The following is a 17,158-nucleotide window of genomic DNA, read 5'->3' on the forward strand; positions in this document are numbered from 1 at the left end:
ATACCTCCTGGGGCATAGAACAGGATGGAGTAGTTATGAAGGGAAAATGGAAGATATTCAGCACAACCTCTGCCCCAACATAATTTAAACTACTCAACTGTTATACACAAAACTTGCATATATGCTGAAACTAAAATAATGTCTTTCCAGAGATTCTGATTGTAAAGTTCTGTGAGCGCTTTAATTAAAGCAGAATTCTGCTCGGTCTTTTTGCGGCCCTGCTTTTCGCTGGTGCCTTTAGCACGTGCCTAGACAGCCTACAGGACAGCCCATGGCACCTGTACAAGGAAGCCTCAATAAATGGGAACTGGTCTCAACGCCTGAATGCTGATTCTAAGGAGCGCTAAGAGATTTTTGAGAATCCAGACTAATTTAGAAGGCATCTTAGGATTTTTCTGTTTAGGTACTATTCATTAGGAATTCAGGAACGGGATTTTCTTAGACTCAAAAAATCCTATGTTAGTAAAACTTCTTATAATCCCACTGAACGATAGGAAAATTTTCAGTTTCTTATCAAAGAGATAAAAGAAATCAGGACATCAATTTCACATTGACATTTTTATTAACGCCAACTGTTTTTTAATTATTATTTTTTAAAACAATAGCACAAAAATGTTTCAAGGAAGCAGTCTCACAATCTGATGACCTTCTGAAATACAGTTAAGCCACACCAAATATGAATTCCTGTTAATAACACAAAAAATATTTTTAAAAGAAAAATGAAAAGGAAAAAGAAAGAAAAGAAAAACCATAGGGACAGAGAAAGGAATGATACTTAGAGTTAAAACTCACTGGATTAGATAGGTGAGGCTTGTTAGTAGGATACACTGTTGAAGCAAAGAGTGGCACGCCACAGGCTTATAGTCTTTGTTGTTGTTGTTGTTTTTTAACCAGTTACCACTAATATATAGGCCCTGTGGCGGTTACCACTGACTTCTTACATGCCCAAAACGAACCAGGAGAAGCCAGTGTTGATACTGTCATAAAGAGGTTCGATAGTTAGCCTATCAGACAACTGAGACCGTTTTCAGTAGAATAACGCCTTTAGGAAGGCCGGGCTGAAAACCTTTTCATTTCTATTGTCTCACCTATATGCATTTCAGGGTTCTTAAAAGTCATCTTAAAAAAGAAAGAAAAAATAATGCATATCAGTTTCTCTTATTTAATGTGGCTACAAAAGATGTTTCCTTATTATTTCTTTATCTCTAAGAAGGACACCGGGGGGTGGGTGCTGGGGGTGGAACTAGGGGGAGGAAAAAACCCAGACCAGGATAGGTTGTTTTTTTTTCATCTTTTTTTTTCTTTTTTTTTTTTTTTTTTGGCCAAGGGGTCACACAGAAGGGAAGGCAAGGAGGGAAACTACAATCCTTGTTTCAGATTGAGTTATGCAGGAAAATATGTCTTCCTAATCAGTCCCCATGCCAAAAAAAAAAAAAAAAAAAAAAAAAAAAGCCCAAAACAAAACCAAAAGAAAAACCTCACTTGGAATTATGCACAGACTCTATGTTATACCAGCTATCAGCCTTTCATGTTTAACCATCCCAGCAATGGACACTACCCTTGGCTTGTAGGCTGCTTGCAGAATCCACTTCACAAAAATCCTCTTCACCCAGAAGCCTCTAGTTTCCTTTTGGTAGGTTATAAAAACAGAACATCTGTCATTAACAGGAGAGTGTTAAATACTTTTAACCACTGACAAGGCTTCAGGAAGTTTCACAGTTTCGTTATGCTCTATTTTATTACTATCATATTTACATTTTTATTTTTTATTTTTATTTTTTTTTGCTGAATTGATGATTTTCTTTCTTCAATACAATTTAATTCTGGAGTGTGAGCAGGAACCAGTTAACTACATTCATTGTCCAACCCCCACTGGTTTGAAAGAAGACTCCAAATTCTTGGCATACGAATCAGCTGTTCGGTCGCTCCACCTTGTCCCCGCAGCCAAGCAGCAGAACCGCAGTGGCGGCACGCTCAGGGTTCACGCTGTGGGTGGTGACGACTTTCGCTGAAGGAGGTACTGGTGGATGCTCTCAGCATCTCGCTTTAGCCAAGCAGCATTCAGCAGGATATTTTCACAGCACTGCTGGATGGTTCGCTCAGCTGAAGGAGCTGGGTGACTCTCGAAGAAAGCCTGGTATAAAACAACCCAGAATGTAGGCTCATTACTAGCAAATAGGAAGTAGTATCACAGGCCATGAAAAACACCCACTGGTCTGTAAACGATTCATAAGCTTCACTCATGAAAATTTACCACTGCCACTCCCAGGCTAAAAGAAAACAAGCAGCTCCTTGGACCGGCTTATAGGAATTCTCCCCTAAGCATTATATGCTTTAAAAAAATCTAATCAAAAATTAATAGTAAGTACAGAGACAGAACCTACGGCCTTTCTTTTAGACTCATTCTCTAGTGGTTAATCTAGGCTTTGGGATCAGGCTTCAGACTTGAATCTAGGCTGGGTCATGTACTAACTTGTGACTGAGTAAATTAACTGCTTTAAATCTGTTTTCTTGTCTATTCGTATGAAAAAGAACAGAGGGTGCCAAAAAAAATGTATACACGTTTTAAGAAAGGAAAAAACTGTATTAAAATTATGCTCATGGTAACCACTTTGAGCACCTCTTGTAATTGCAGAAGTCCAATGTGACTTGTTAAGAGTATACCTTTTGTTATCAGTATATATTGAGTATTACAATTTTAATACAGTTTTCCTTGCTTAAAATGTGTATACATTTTTTTGGCACCCTCTGTATTTACTCCAGAAGATTAAAGAGACAAGCCATATAAACAGTCAGCATAATACTTAGCACAGGGTATTTAAGGACTCAACACGTTTTTTTTAAATATAATTTTATTAGTTTCAGGTGCACAAGACAAAGCAAACAACACGTTTTGGTTGCTTCAAATAAAGATTAATTTGTAAGGGATGATAAAACCAAGAAGCTTAAATTGCTGCTGTACCCTAATAATTAACACTCCATCAACCCACATTTTTCATACAAAACTATTTCTGATTTTATTATAATTTATGATAATGCTTATTGATTCAAGATTGAATTCATTTTCTAATGAAGTACACCAGGTTTCAAAGAAAACAAAGCAACTCTTAAATACCAACCAACAAAAGGATGGGGTCTTTCCTTTGAACTAGTCAAATAACTAACTCGAATAACTAACTAGAATAACTAACTTGTCAGATTAAGTATAGACCTTTTAAAAATCAATTAACCTTATTTACATAGATGACAATGTTGCCTGCTCCAAGGTTCCTCACCAAGGTTGGATTCTTAGGGCCTGAGTAAGATACAAGACTTCCTTTCCTTCCATCTCAACAAACAGTACCAACATTTACAGACAAAAAAACTTGGGAATTATCCTTGACTCTTCCTTCTCCCCCACCCCCACATGTTCATAACACAGAGAAACCACTCAGCAAATATTTGTTGAATTAAAGATTAACAAAATCAAGGCCCTGAATATCTTTCACTAGTCCATCTCCTCCAAGCTACTAACGTGTTTCCCCGAAAATAAGACCTAGCCGGACAATCAGCTCTAATGCGTCTTTTGGAGCAAAAATTAATATAAGACCCCGTCTTACATAATATTCTGTAAGACCCAGTATTCTATTCTATTCTATTCTATTATACCCTTCTTATAGTAAAATAAGACAGGGTCTTATAGTAAAATAAGACAGGGTCTTATATTAATTTTTGCTCCAAAAGACGCATTAGAGCTGATTGTCTGGCTAGGTCTTATTTTCGGGGAAACACGGTATATCATTCTTGCTTGGAGGATTAGCTTCCCAAAATCTTTTCTTCCCCATTTCAATCTATTCTCCATACTACAGCCAGGCTGAAATTTTTATAACACCAATTAGATCAAGTCATTCCTTTGTTTATAAGCCATCCGAGGGCTTTCCATTCTTAGGAAAATTTTCATAGAGCCTACAAGGCCCCCCAGCCTGGACAGCCTTAGCTTGGCCACTGCCCTCCCCTCCAAACCCATTATGTGTAGATTTCTCCTTCAGAGTGTTTATTACCTTCACAATAAGTTTACACAATATACAATGTAATCTAAATGAAGGCAGAGATCAAATCTTTCATTGTTTTCTCAAGATCTGAAATCTTAAAATCTTATTCCTAACAACAGCTCATATTGTAAATCAACATTACAGCTCAAATGCAATGAAGGTTTAAAGTTAAGATTTTCCTAATCAGTGTAGATTTGTCCCCAAATGCTGAACTTTACCACTAAACTGATTGTTAACTTTTTAAGGGCTAAGAGGAAAGTTCCTACATAGCCATCTTGTCTCACCCTACATACAACAGACCTATGAAAGTTATTCGACAGGAAAAAAAATTAACATCAAGGACCTACTCTGCTCCAGCTCCACTATGTTAGTCTAAATAACAATCCTATCACCCCATTTTACAGATCAGGAGACAGGCTCACAGGGGTTAAAAAACTTGTTTGAAGTCTAACAGCTAACACGGGGTGGGGCACAGCTTTACACCCAGGTCGCCTGATTCCAAGTTCCACATTCTTTCAACCATATTTCAACACTCTCAAAGATGATTCCAACTCTCAATTCTTCAGGCATTAAAGATACAACCTAAGCTGTCTTTCTCCAAGCAAAAACAAGAGACACTAAAGTACATTACAGCAACACTATGATTATAGTTTGGTTAGTGTTTTTACTTACTAGATTGAAAAGTAAAAAGGACATTCCTTACCTTAACCTCTCCAGCCATTTTATCAACTGCAAATCCCTCAACTGATAGCTGAAAAAACAATGGTTTAAATAGTAAGTGCAACCAACAGAGGCTAGGAACAAACTTCATTTAACCTAAAAATAAATCATTCTATCCGCTCCCAACTTCAGTTTATTCTAGTACAGGGTGCAGGGCAGGTGACAAAGATGCCCTTTAATAAAGCTAATACCTGTTTAAGAAAACTCTTAAAGAACAAAGACTATAATGTATGGGTCTAGTGAATCATGGATGTTTCTCAATATCCATGAAAAGCAAGCTACTCAAAATAAAAATCTTCACATACCTTTATTAGTCTGGATATTAAGAACCCTCCTTGGTATCGATTGTAAAGTTCTTCCCAGTTGTCCTTTATAAACTTCCATGCAGCCTTCCTTCCTTGCTTGCTGCCTCCAGCCACTCCACCAATTACTGAAACAGTGTCCTGCGGACGTACCTCTTCCTAAAAATAGAAAGAGAATTAAAAGTCTACTGTATACAAAACATCTTCTGGTGCCAGAAAGGGCAAATGTTGTTGAGGTATCCAAGTTATTGCATTCAAGATACTCATTCTGTTTTAGGAATAACTGGCATCAGAAGCTTCCAGCAAAGAGAGGATGTTTAACCTAAAGATCAGCCAACTTGAGAATGAGGCACTGAGACAAGCACAAACAAGGTGCTGTGCAAATACTTGCTCGGGCTCCTATAGGGTAAAGAAAGGAAGAGACAGAAAGTAGGCACAGGGATAAGTTGGCTTTCCAGTTTATTTCCTCTCCCAATTTCGGGGGTGCCAAAAAAATGTACACACGTGACTTGTATTCATCTTTTGTTATCGGTATATATCGAGTATTACAACTTTAATAGTTTTTTCCTTTCTTAAAATGTGTATCTTTTTTTTTTTTTTTTTTTTTTGGCACCCTCTGTGTTTTGATTCTCACCACTAGAGGGAGATATAGAGGTCAGAAACAAGAGCTCGGTCCAGCTTTCCTAGCCTAAGCAGAAGCCTTACTCTACCGTTAAGGCAGATCAAGAGGATACTGAATCAGACCCTTGCCATAGATCAGTGGGTAACAATTCCTTTTAAGAGCAGTTTTCATTGAAACTTACTGAAAGTGCAAACGTGAGGACTTTTTGAATCAATTCAGGTGAAAGAGTAGCCCCAAGGACTCTTTCAATTCGGTTTTTCTCTTCCTGCATATCTGCTTGTTTGTGAAGCTATAGTGAAAAAATAAAGATAGAGATAGTTAAGTCTTTCCTGGAAGTTACGCATATGCTTATATGACCTTCTCCCCAATAAGGTGAAACTTTGTTCTGTGTGTGTTCTCATTGGCTAAGACTGGAGGGTATGAAATTAACAAAAGAGAGTACTTTTCAAGATGTTTGAGCACTGAACTTCTCGTATGCCATTTTAGTAAGTTACTAGATGTAAGTGCTCACTATATGAATGGTTTGTCATCAGTTCTGAGCAGTTTGAGATCTAAGGGGTAAACCTGTCATGCCCAAATTCTTTGTATCATTGATGTCTGACTAATGTTCTATGTTAAATGAACAAACAAAATTATTACTAATACCACTGAAGGTTATCAATTTGATTTATAATAGTGAAAAATATACAAGATGTATTATTGAAAGTAACATTTTTAAGAGTGTTTGATGACTTAAACATGCTCTTGGGTGGCCAGTTAGCTCAGTTTGTTAAAGTGTGGTGCTGGTAGCACCAAGGTTGGCGGTTCGATCCCCACATGGGCCACTGTGAGCTATGCCCTCCTTAAAAAAACCAACAACGAAAAAAACCTGCTCTTGATATATTAAGTGAAAAAAATTAGAGACAAAGCAAAATTATTCTAGATTTTTAAAAATTTAATATGGAGGAAAAAACCTGAAAATACATCAAGATGCTAATATCAATTAATAATGGTCTCTGATCAGTAGGATTATGCACCATTACATTCTTAAACTGCAAAAAGCTGCACATGCTGAATGCAGAATATTAGAAAAACAGAGATGCACAGAGAAAAAATCAATTATTACTATATGTACATCACCAACTGAAGAATAAATCATATTATATGTACTTTTTGAATTACAGGTAAGTTTTATTTTCTTCTTTATATTTTTCTAGTCTCTAAATCTTCTATATTGGATATACGAAATCCTCCTTTTTCATAATTAAAAATAAAATATATATTTTTAAAAATTAGAACTACAAATGTATACAAGATACCTCTCCAAGACAATTTAATTTAGACTCTTATTGATCTTTTTTCTCCCTGAAGATTTTAACACTGACCCCTGTCTGGAGTCCCCATCACAGCTCCCAGTTTCCTATTCCTTTCCTTTGGACTCTTTCGAGCAGCAGTGTGGTAAAATCGCTAGGAAGTCAGGAGAACTGGGTTCTAGTCCCCGTTTTGCCTCTAACTAGCTGTGTGATCTTAACTAAGTCCTTAACCTCTCTGGCTCTCAGTTTCCCCATCTGTAAAATGAGCAGCGTGAACAGATGATTTCTAAGGTCCTTTTCAGCTTGATTTTCACCTTTATTTCTCAAGATCTGAACTCTGGCTTTCAGGAAGCATTTTTTTTCCCAAGGAGAACCTGTTAAACTAGTCCACTAGATGGCACCATAACACCGCATTTCAAATACACTTTGAATTAAAGTTATATATTTTTATCCTGCCTCATTATTCCTAACTTACCAACAGAAAACAATCCTTCTCATCTCTCATCAATTGTTTTTTTTGAAGAACTCTGATTCTGTCTTCATAAGCACTCTTTCCATAGTAAGGCTGAATTACTGTGCGCTCCCTTGTGTTAAATAGATGCAAATTCTTAATATACATACTAGTATAAATTCTTAAAAATACTCCATGACATGATAATGTCAAGGTATCTGTCATGAGATTTTCAGAATCTCTATTTTGTTCCATATCCTTTATGGCCTAGACAAAACCAACAAAATGTCTCATTTCATATGCAAAGAAATACGTGCATGATTTATAGTACACAGGTTCACAGAATATTAAGAATGAGAAGGAACCTTATATCATTTAGTTGAAAGGTAAACTCAAAGTATAATTTTATATTATTAGAAAGGAAATACCTTAATTACCCTTGTACAAGATGGGTAGTTAAAGGAGTACATTTTGAGATGCAGTTTCTTAAACAAATCAAGTTTATATTTTTCAGAACATTCTAATACTTTAAATAGGATTTCTTCAAAACTGAAATATAGAAATTAGATTTGCAATTCTGATCCACCTAGGATCAGAAAGTGTTCATAATCCATTATAGGTGGTCCCATCCCTATCCTGTTCATGCCCCTATGTGTGGATCTTTCAGTGGACGGGCTTTATAGGTCTCACAGATGATTTGAGTATTTAGGCACATTTTGCACATTTTGTATGATGGTAAGAAGTAGACCTAGCTCCTTCCACTGCCAATGCAACCAATATAGTCAAGTTATCTCCTAGCCTGATAGATGCATGGACTGGAGACAGCACTTGTTCCATAGTCTCAGGACTTGCAAACAGATCACTGCCATTACAAGGACATGGAAAGTTTTGCCTATATTTTTTCTAAGCCAGAGTTTAATTATATGCCAACCACCCTGGGAAAACTACAAAGGTTATGCAGGCAGGTGAATTAATGTCCTGTCCATTCGTAAGAGGCACTGGCATAGCTCAAACCCTTGAGACACCTCATCATCTATCCCTTTTCTAAGCACAGAAACAAACCTTTTATTTAAAATGGGCAGAACCCCAAGTAAGCTTACATCGAAGGGAAAAATTTTAAGAACTTGACTTGTTAATCAAAATGAACATTTCAGAGTTCATTCAGATTTAAGATGCATAAACTTGTGAGTAAAAAGAGAAGTGAAAAATATTAGATGACTTTTTACATCATATTGACAGTATACATGAACAGACATTATATAATTCTCCCATAATGTCTTTTTTTTTTTTTTAATTTTCAGGTGTAACTCCCATAATGTCTTAATGGTTGATGCCTCAATATGTATATCTGCGTATATTTCTTTTCTTAGGACTTTTTTTAACCACTTAAAGCTCACACTATGTGTCAATCCAAGTTCAAAAGCAGAAAATGAGAGCCCTTTCCAAATTTACTTACCTTTAGCATAATGTCTAAGGTAGTGCCATCACCATGCTTCAAAACAGTCAGATAGACCTACCAGAGAATATAGAAACAAAAAAGGCATCTGATTAAATGCATCTTGTTCCAAATATTCTAATGCTAAGAAAAGACAGAAAACAAGTCAAAAAATTTGTAAATAGCTACATGTGGATGTTACATACAAGTTGTGGCAAGGAGCTAAGAGCCCGTACGAACAACCAGAAAGGTAGATGGCATGTAGTAAGGAGCAGCAGAGCGCACCAGCTTTCTCAGGGGAATGTGTGCTGATAATCACTTTTCAGCACCACGGTATAGGCTGAGAAACTTTAAACAAATGAGAAGCCGGCTACAAACCACCTAAATGGCATATATTAAAATAGGGTCAGATGTGATTTGTGGGTGGGTACTTAGGTCTTTTTGGTTACTATTAAATACGTTCCACACTACACAGAATGATGAAGTCACCTAGAAATCAAGGTAATTCATTATGAAAACCTACAGGACTCCTCAGATCAGCAGAGAGAGTCTGTTTTCCTTCCACATGGTCCTTAAACCGACGACGGGCTTCTTCTAACGTTGCCTTATGTCCTGCTTTTCCTAGTTTGCCCAGAACCAAGCCTCTCAGGAGTGCATCTAGATGACCTGATTGAGAAGTAAGAGAGACACAGAACTACTTAAAAAGCCTATTTTTACACATATGCCACCTGGATATCTTGTGTTATACCACGTCTATAATCTTGAACAAAAAGAATCAATTACCTTAGTACTTGAAAGCACACTTGATTTAAATTTATCATATCACAAGAGTGAAATGAAGTGCTAAACAGACTAGAAAAGCAAATCAATTTGCTGACTTTGTCTATACTCACAAATGCCAACTATCTGAATTTACTAAATGGTCACTCCATCTAGGTAATTATACTGCTAAGGATTATGTGTGAAAGGAACAGGCTTAGATCATGCAATTTTCACCCATGATTCAGAGAAAGGCCACGTACAGAACTAATATACTGTGTATAAGAAATTGAAATCTTAGATTTTTAAAATCAAAATCTGATGGATCTATTACTCCAAATATATGCAAATAGCTAATAAGCACATTAAAAAATGTTCACCATCATTGGTCATTAGGGAAACGCAAATCAAAACCTCAGTGAGGTACATCACACCCATTAGGATGGCTAGAATAAAAAAGATAGACAATAACAAGTGTTGACAAGGACCTGGAGAAATGAGAACCCTCAATACATCGCTGGTGGGAATGCAAAATGGTGCAGCCACTTTGAAAAATAGTCTGGCAACTCTTCAAAAGGTTAGAGTTACCACATGACCCAGCAATTCCACTCTTAGGTCTACACCTAAGAGAAATGAAAGCGTATGTCCAAACAAAAACTTGTATACAAGTTCATAGCAGGATTGTAAGTCAAAAAGTAGAAATAATCTAATCATCCATCAACTGATAAACAAAATGTATTGTATATCCATACAATGGAATATTATTTGGCTATAAAAAGGAGTAAGTACTGATACATGATGAAGCATGGATGAACCTTGAAAACATGCTAAGTGAAAGGAGCAAGACACAAAATGCCATATAAGGCATGATTCCATTTATATGAAATGTCCAGAATAGGCAAATGCATGAGACAGAAAACATATCAGTGGTTGCCCGGGACTGGGATTGCTGGGCAATGGGGAGTGACAGCCAATGAGTATGGAGTTTCTTGTGAGGGTAAACAAATTGTTCTGGAATTAAATGGTGGTTAAAAAGAAAAAGAAAAATAAAAGGAAAAGAAAAATTAACACCCACACACAGATCTGATGGATTGCAATAGTACAGTAGCCAAATAAGTTGTGGAATAGTCATACAATGAAATACTACTCAGCAATAAAAATGAATGAACAAACTGGATGTATCTCAAGAATATCATACTGAAAAAAATCTGACAGAAGCCAGATATAGGAACAGAATATATCATGTTCTAAAAGAGACAATATTAATCTAGAATTAAAGAAGTCAGAATAGTGTTTGCCTCCCAGAACAAGACTGGTCAGGAGGAAATACCACCTTTAGTTATTAGCAGATGGTAGAAAATTACATTTAAAGTCCTGAAATCACCATTCTCAACATTCTCACAGAGGAAAGAACCCATGTAGAAGGCCAAATAACTTCCTTAGTTCAGAAAACTGGCCCCTGTGTCTCTTAGCACCTTTACAAGTTGTACATAAGGTAGGTACCCGGTAATTATGGTAATAATAAATAAAATAATCTAAGATTCTCTGTAGCTTTTCTTGACTATAAATGGGCCTTTGGAACATATAAATGACTTATTTCCACCATCTTCTTTGTGCACAAACCATATTTAGCAATGAATACACATAACCATCACTCTTTTTAAGTTGGTGACCCATGTAACTTCAGCAGTAGGCTTAAAAGACCTAAATCTTAGTTTCTGGCTAGCTGAATACATAGTAACATCTAGAATATACAAAGATGATGCTACTGACGTTGTTAACCATAGATGAGTGAAAAAGGACCAATTTCTGATCAATTCTTTCCCCATTCAGTACATCCATTACCTTCTCCAGGTTTGGGGTCCCAGCCCAGTCTCTCCCCTATAGGTGAAAAGACATCTTTCACAAACTCCTGGATTTCCTCATAGAAGTCTGTGTGGGACAAGAGAGTTGAAAGAATCCCCAGGTTACAGCTCAGGTCGCTCCATACAGTATAATTGGGCTCATTCACAAAAGCCTCCATGACTTTTAGAACCTCTACAGTGCTAATGATTCCAGCTCGAGCCTGGGATAGGAAAAAACATAAATTAACCTAGTCTTCAAACAAAAACAAAACAAAAAAATACAAGCATGAATTTTTGGCATTATCTACTGATAGTTAGTCATCTCTTTGCTTTTTTAAAGGAAATAAGACTATGTAAGCTTAGACACCACAGACTTTTATAGAATAAAAATCCTATCATGATAACATTCCTTTTTTATTTTTTTGCTATTTATAAAAGAGCCACTTAAAAAACATGCTACAATTCCACAAATTTGGGGGGCGAAAAATAAAGAAAGAAAATAGTTAACTTTCTATTTCTGCCCAGTTCCAGGGGCCTTGGCTTTGTTTTTCTTTTCAAAATTTTCATACTTTCAGAAAAGTTGCAAAAGTAGCTAGGGCTTTGGTTTTTGACAGAGGCTCTTTCAAAACTGGACCTACAAACTGTGTCAACTTTAGCCTGTCCCTTACTCATTTCTAAAAGAACGCGTACTGGAAGGCACTACAAACTCAGAGTCCTTTCAGAATTAGCTAAGAGAGTTAGGAAAAAGAACTTCTGTTACAGCAGCCAACTGCACAAACACACCACTCTCCTGGGACAGGTCTCTCTCAGCAATGAGATCAGCAGATGTGAGGTTTTGTGCATCAATGCTAATCTGTGTTTATACAAAGCAGGAATCCAAAACCAGTTACTGCAGAGGGGAGGGAAAACTTCAAGCGCAATATAAAGGAACACTAGGAGGAGTCTGACAATTTTATCACAGTCAAGGACATCTAGAAATTATCTAACCTATGTTGGAGTCATAAAGATAATTCTATTAATTGCTGCTTTAAATCTTTTCTGGAACAAAGCCAAATATAAACATAATTCTAAAGCTAATGGGCTATTATAATTGAGTAGGAATGAAATGTTAAAAAATTCTAGACTTTCCCAGCAAAGTACAACCACTATTTTAGAAAAATATAAATCACTCTGAATCAAGTAAATATTTTTTTAAAAAATACACAGTAGGGAAATTTCTTCAAGGATCATATCTACTTCTATTAAAAAGAATTTTTGCCTTACAAAGGATAGTTTAAGTACACTTGTAAAAAGCTAGTTTAGGATTAGAGAAATGGGATTTGTTTCTGGTAAATTATATAGGTTCAATCTTGTCATGTTTATTAATAATTAGTCATTTGCTCTAATCCCAAAGGCAATTCAACCTTCAGGAAGAACTATATTCTTCTAATTATGTTTCAGTTAGATAAGATACTCGGGGGGGGGGGGGGGGACAAAATCCTTTAATCAACAAAATCCATCATACTACTTTAGAGAGGCTCACCAAGGAGAAGAGGTCATTCTGTAATCCAAGTCGATCCACAGGGGGCAGAGAAAGGTCACGAATGCCTGGTAATAAACTTTCCAGCATGGCGGAGCTGTACTGGGTCCGATAAAACCCAACTGTTCCTAGGTTTAACTGAAAAGATATCCAATAGGTATTTTTAAACAGTTGTATTTATTACAATTGTATGTATTACAATTTTTGTAGGTGTGAAAGGGGTTTTGGTTTTAGTATATCTGGATGGAAAACAACAAAGATCATATATGCCAACAGACAGGGATTAAAATGAAACAACACATAAAGATAGAAATCAGTTGTCAAAGCAAATACAGAGGCAAAAGAAAACAAAAACTTGGTGGGGGCCAACGTGAAATAGTAGGAAGAACATGGCAGGAAGGGAAGAAATAATGTGGATAAGTTTCTATTTCTAATCTCAGTGGAGGTTTTTAAATACAGAAAACATTGACTATATATAAAAACATTTGGACAGGGGAATCTCTGGGGAAGATTTAGCCTTTACAAACATTGATCTATTGAGTCCAGAGCCTCAAGAGAATAACAACTGTCAAGTCCTGGATTTTCAAGAATTACATGGACTTAAATTTAAAAAAAGTTCATATGATTTTTGGAGTGAGGTAATCAATTCTCTATAGTCAAAAATATTTTTGATAATATTTACATACAAAAATATTTTCATGGTAAAACAATAATCTAAGATACAAATAGTTTACTATTCACATATAAATAGTAAAAAATTACCTCACAATTCTAATAGAACTATTATTTTATTGATTCCCTTTATCTTTTACTGTGGGAATAATACCTTTATTTTCCTAATTACAATGATAGTATACATAACTTTCTTCTCATTTATAAAAAAAAGTTCATATTGCTATTTAATCTTCCAGATTATATTTTCAAATATAGTATTTGAATATGGTATTCCACTGAGTATATTTAAAAAATTAAAAAAGAGAAATGGTTGTTTTCAGAAAAACACAGAAGTCCAGCCAATGTATAATTTCTATTAGGAAGCTACTATAATTGGTAGAAAAGTTTGTAGTAGGTACTTTCATTATGAAAGATGCAGAGAATAGTGTAATGAAAAATAATATTTACCAACTGTTATTTTTGTGAAATGGTTTTAAAACACCAGGTAAAGGAATTTCACATTTCAGTGACACAAAATGATTGCTATATGTCTGATCTCTCTTCATTATACTTGTACGCATTTGATGACAACACATCGTTGAAGTTAATATGTCATTACAACAGGACACTTTAAAGTTGCAAGACTACACAAATGTTTTAGTTAATGTGACTTTACAGAGTCTACTATTTTTTTTCTCTTTAATCCTATCCCTTTGTATGTGCTTATCTACCAGTTGCTTACCTGATATAAGGGCAAATACCTAGACAATACTATTGAAAATTGGCCTTAAATTTCACACAGGAAAGTTTAGAAATTTTTTTTTTTTTGCAAGTCCTATTCTAAACTGAAGCAGTAGAATTTCTAACCAGCCATAAAGTGCATAAAGGAAGTGAGAGAAATAAATCAATTTAGGTAAGATAAAAATGGCCATGCCATTTCGGGACTCACCTTTACCCATTGGTCTGGTTTAACGTTTTTCAAAACCACATTCATCTCTGGTTTATCCATTAGAATTTTCAGTTTGGCATGGTTAGGATCTTCGCCAGTCGAGATTGTGATAGGAACCATCCACTGGGGACACTCTTCTCCTTAAGCAAGAGAAGAACAAGTAGAAAACTTTAAAAATAATTTCTCACTGGAAAAAATGGAAGGTAAGGTGGAGACAGAGGGCTGGTATCCTATGTACCGGCTCAAGTCTAACTGTTAAGCCAATAGCTCATTTTTAATGGTACATAAACTCTCTCAGGTAACCTGAATAGTATTAGTTAAAAGGAAGAGAGAATTTATTAACAAAATCACAAGTCTGAAAAAAAAAAAGAACAGTTTACTCACTTATAGAATCACAAATAAAGTGATTTTAATTCAACTGTTGTTTTCCCTTTACAGAGCAATAGACACAGCAATGATTTTATTGTTTTTAAAAAATTTCAAATAGGTAAAAGCCCTCACATAGCATTTAAAAACAAATTCTAAGGTGTAGTTCTTAACAGGTATATATACTGCTGGAACACTGAAGGATTGGTTTTAATTTTTCTGATAGACAGCACACACCCTGGGAGCTGCTGGATTCCATCAGTGAGGAGTCATATCTAAAAGCCAAAGCTTTTGTAAGGCAGATATAATACACTCTCCTAGGTATCAGACAGCAAAACTGACTTTTCATTAAGATGCCAAACAAAAGAGAGTTATTGCTTAGTACATTAATGGAACTATTTCAACAAATTATATAACTTTATGCTATCAGGCTAAACCACAAGTTAAAAGTTCTTCCTGATATGGGATATTTCAGGTTTTAACACTACCTGTATTGGTCAGAGTATTAGACACCTCTAAAACCTGTCAGTCCTACAATTCAGATTTCAGGTATGAGGCAGAAGATAGCACCTCTGACACTTAGGGATTTATCTGGATAATAAAAACCTGTCATCTGACTTGTAAGACATATTTATTAAAAAAGCAATTCTAAATGCTAAGGAAGGTTAAGGGTGGAAGGCTGTACCTCTTAACTCTAGTAGAGTGCATCATATTTTGGTGGGTAGAACATGAAAATCAACCCATTTACTAAGATAAAAATCACCAACATTGATGATTCTGATACACGCCTCCTCTGTTGAGACCTGCTATTTTAATGGAAGTCAAAAAGGTGCAGAAAAACACTTTAAAAAAATTTTTTTTTTCAATTAATCTTTAATTTCCTGGGTAAGAGAGTCTAATGACATGTAGAAATATTTGAAAAAGCAGTTGAGTGGTGGTTAAGGGTATGAACTCACAGAATCCAATTATTTTGTTTGAATTCCTACTCTAACTCATTAGAGAGTTAACTCAAGGTGACCTTGGACAATTTAACTAACCTAGTTGTGCTTTTGCTCCCTCATTTGCAAAATGGAAATAATATTACCTACCTAATAGGGTTGTTGAGAGTGTAAAATAAGGGCCAGTTATAGTGCTTAGCATAGTGACTGGTACATAACACATCTAAGTAATCATTAGGCTTTATTTATTTGTTTACTTATTTTATTACACCCAAGAATTAAAAAGAAAAAATTAGTCACCCACACAAACGTGTTTCAGTCTTCTTTTAGGGATTAAGGCTAGAGACATCATTTCTTGGGTGATCCTACCCTTCATTTGTTATAGCCTCCAATACAAACACGGAATTTCAAAAATTTAAGAATATGACAATACTACAAATACCTCATAAATCTCCCCTTTTTCTGATTTTCTGGATTTCATTTTTATTTTATTACTATTTCCTTGTTTTTATTTAATTCTATTAAAATATTTTAAAATGAATAATTATTTTCTGTTAATTGGAACAGTACTGGTCTGGTATCCAAACTCATTGATCAGCTCCCACTTATAGCCATGTGCTTACCAACATATGGTCCACTGGCACAGAACTTCCTTTGGGACAACTTTAACAATCTGTCGTCTTCTACCTAGAGAAGCAAAACAAAAGCTTTGGTAGTATCAACACTTTTTTCCTTTTTTCAAGGGGGCAACATTTCTGTGACAAAGTAGGTGAAACCAATACAATCCAATGAGTACACAAAATGCAACTGTGATGAAGATAAAGATACTACAGATTGGGAGAAAAGTCACTATTTCTCATTTAGGCTTCAAAATAACAATACTCTAAATAAAAGACCAGGTTCTGTGCAATATGGGCACTCAGAAAAAATACGTACCCAGATGAGAACTTTAAAGGAATAAAGTTTTCAAAGGGATACATAACTATTTATAGTACTACAGCAAATTATTTTAATCTTTATAGAGGAAGGTTATGTCTTTAGTGTTTTTCACTTCCAAAAAGTGGCAACGTTAGATTAGCATGTGGACTCAATATTCACAATTCAAATTTTTAGAATGATTGATAAACATGAAAGAAGCATACACTTTGCTTTCAAAGGATGAGCTTTGCAATGAAACACAAAAAAAGTGTGTGTGTGTGGGGGGGGGGGGGGAACTGAAAAGCCAGAAGCAACAAAGGCAAGTACTTAGTTTTTAAAATACTCCAACAAAATGCAG

At 35.5% G+C, this 17,158-nt stretch overlaps 1 protein-coding gene across 1 annotated transcript in view; it reads right to left on the reverse strand.

Annotated features, from left to right (window-relative positions):
• Window positions 1-543: 543 nt before the first annotated feature.
• The window catches only part of NPEPPS (aminopeptidase puromycin sensitive), a 69,980-nt gene continuing 53,365 nt past the window's right edge, over window positions 544-17,158 (reverse strand). Inside the window, exons 14-23 of the mRNA XM_019740636.2 lie at window positions 16,506-16,569; window positions 14,579-14,718; window positions 12,979-13,113; window positions 11,458-11,677; window positions 9,377-9,519; window positions 8,875-8,931; window positions 5,857-5,964; window positions 5,057-5,212; window positions 4,735-4,782; window positions 544-2,134 (exon numbers count right to left, since the gene is read on the reverse strand). Coding sequence (XP_019596195.1) covers window positions 1,982-2,134; window positions 4,735-4,782; window positions 5,057-5,212; window positions 5,857-5,964; window positions 8,875-8,931; window positions 9,377-9,519; window positions 11,458-11,677; window positions 12,979-13,113; window positions 14,579-14,718; window positions 16,506-16,569 — 1,224 coding nt within the window. The 3' untranslated portion in view covers window positions 544-1,981. The remainder of the gene's footprint in view (window positions 2,135-4,734; window positions 4,783-5,056; window positions 5,213-5,856; window positions 5,965-8,874; window positions 8,932-9,376; window positions 9,520-11,457; window positions 11,678-12,978; window positions 13,114-14,578; window positions 14,719-16,505; window positions 16,570-17,158) is intronic.

The sequence above is a fragment of the Rhinolophus sinicus genome, linkage group LG15, assembly GCF_036562045.2.
Source record: "Rhinolophus sinicus isolate RSC01 linkage group LG15, ASM3656204v1, whole genome shotgun sequence".
Lineage (NCBI taxonomy): Eukaryota > Metazoa > Chordata > Mammalia > Chiroptera > Rhinolophidae > Rhinolophus > Rhinolophus sinicus.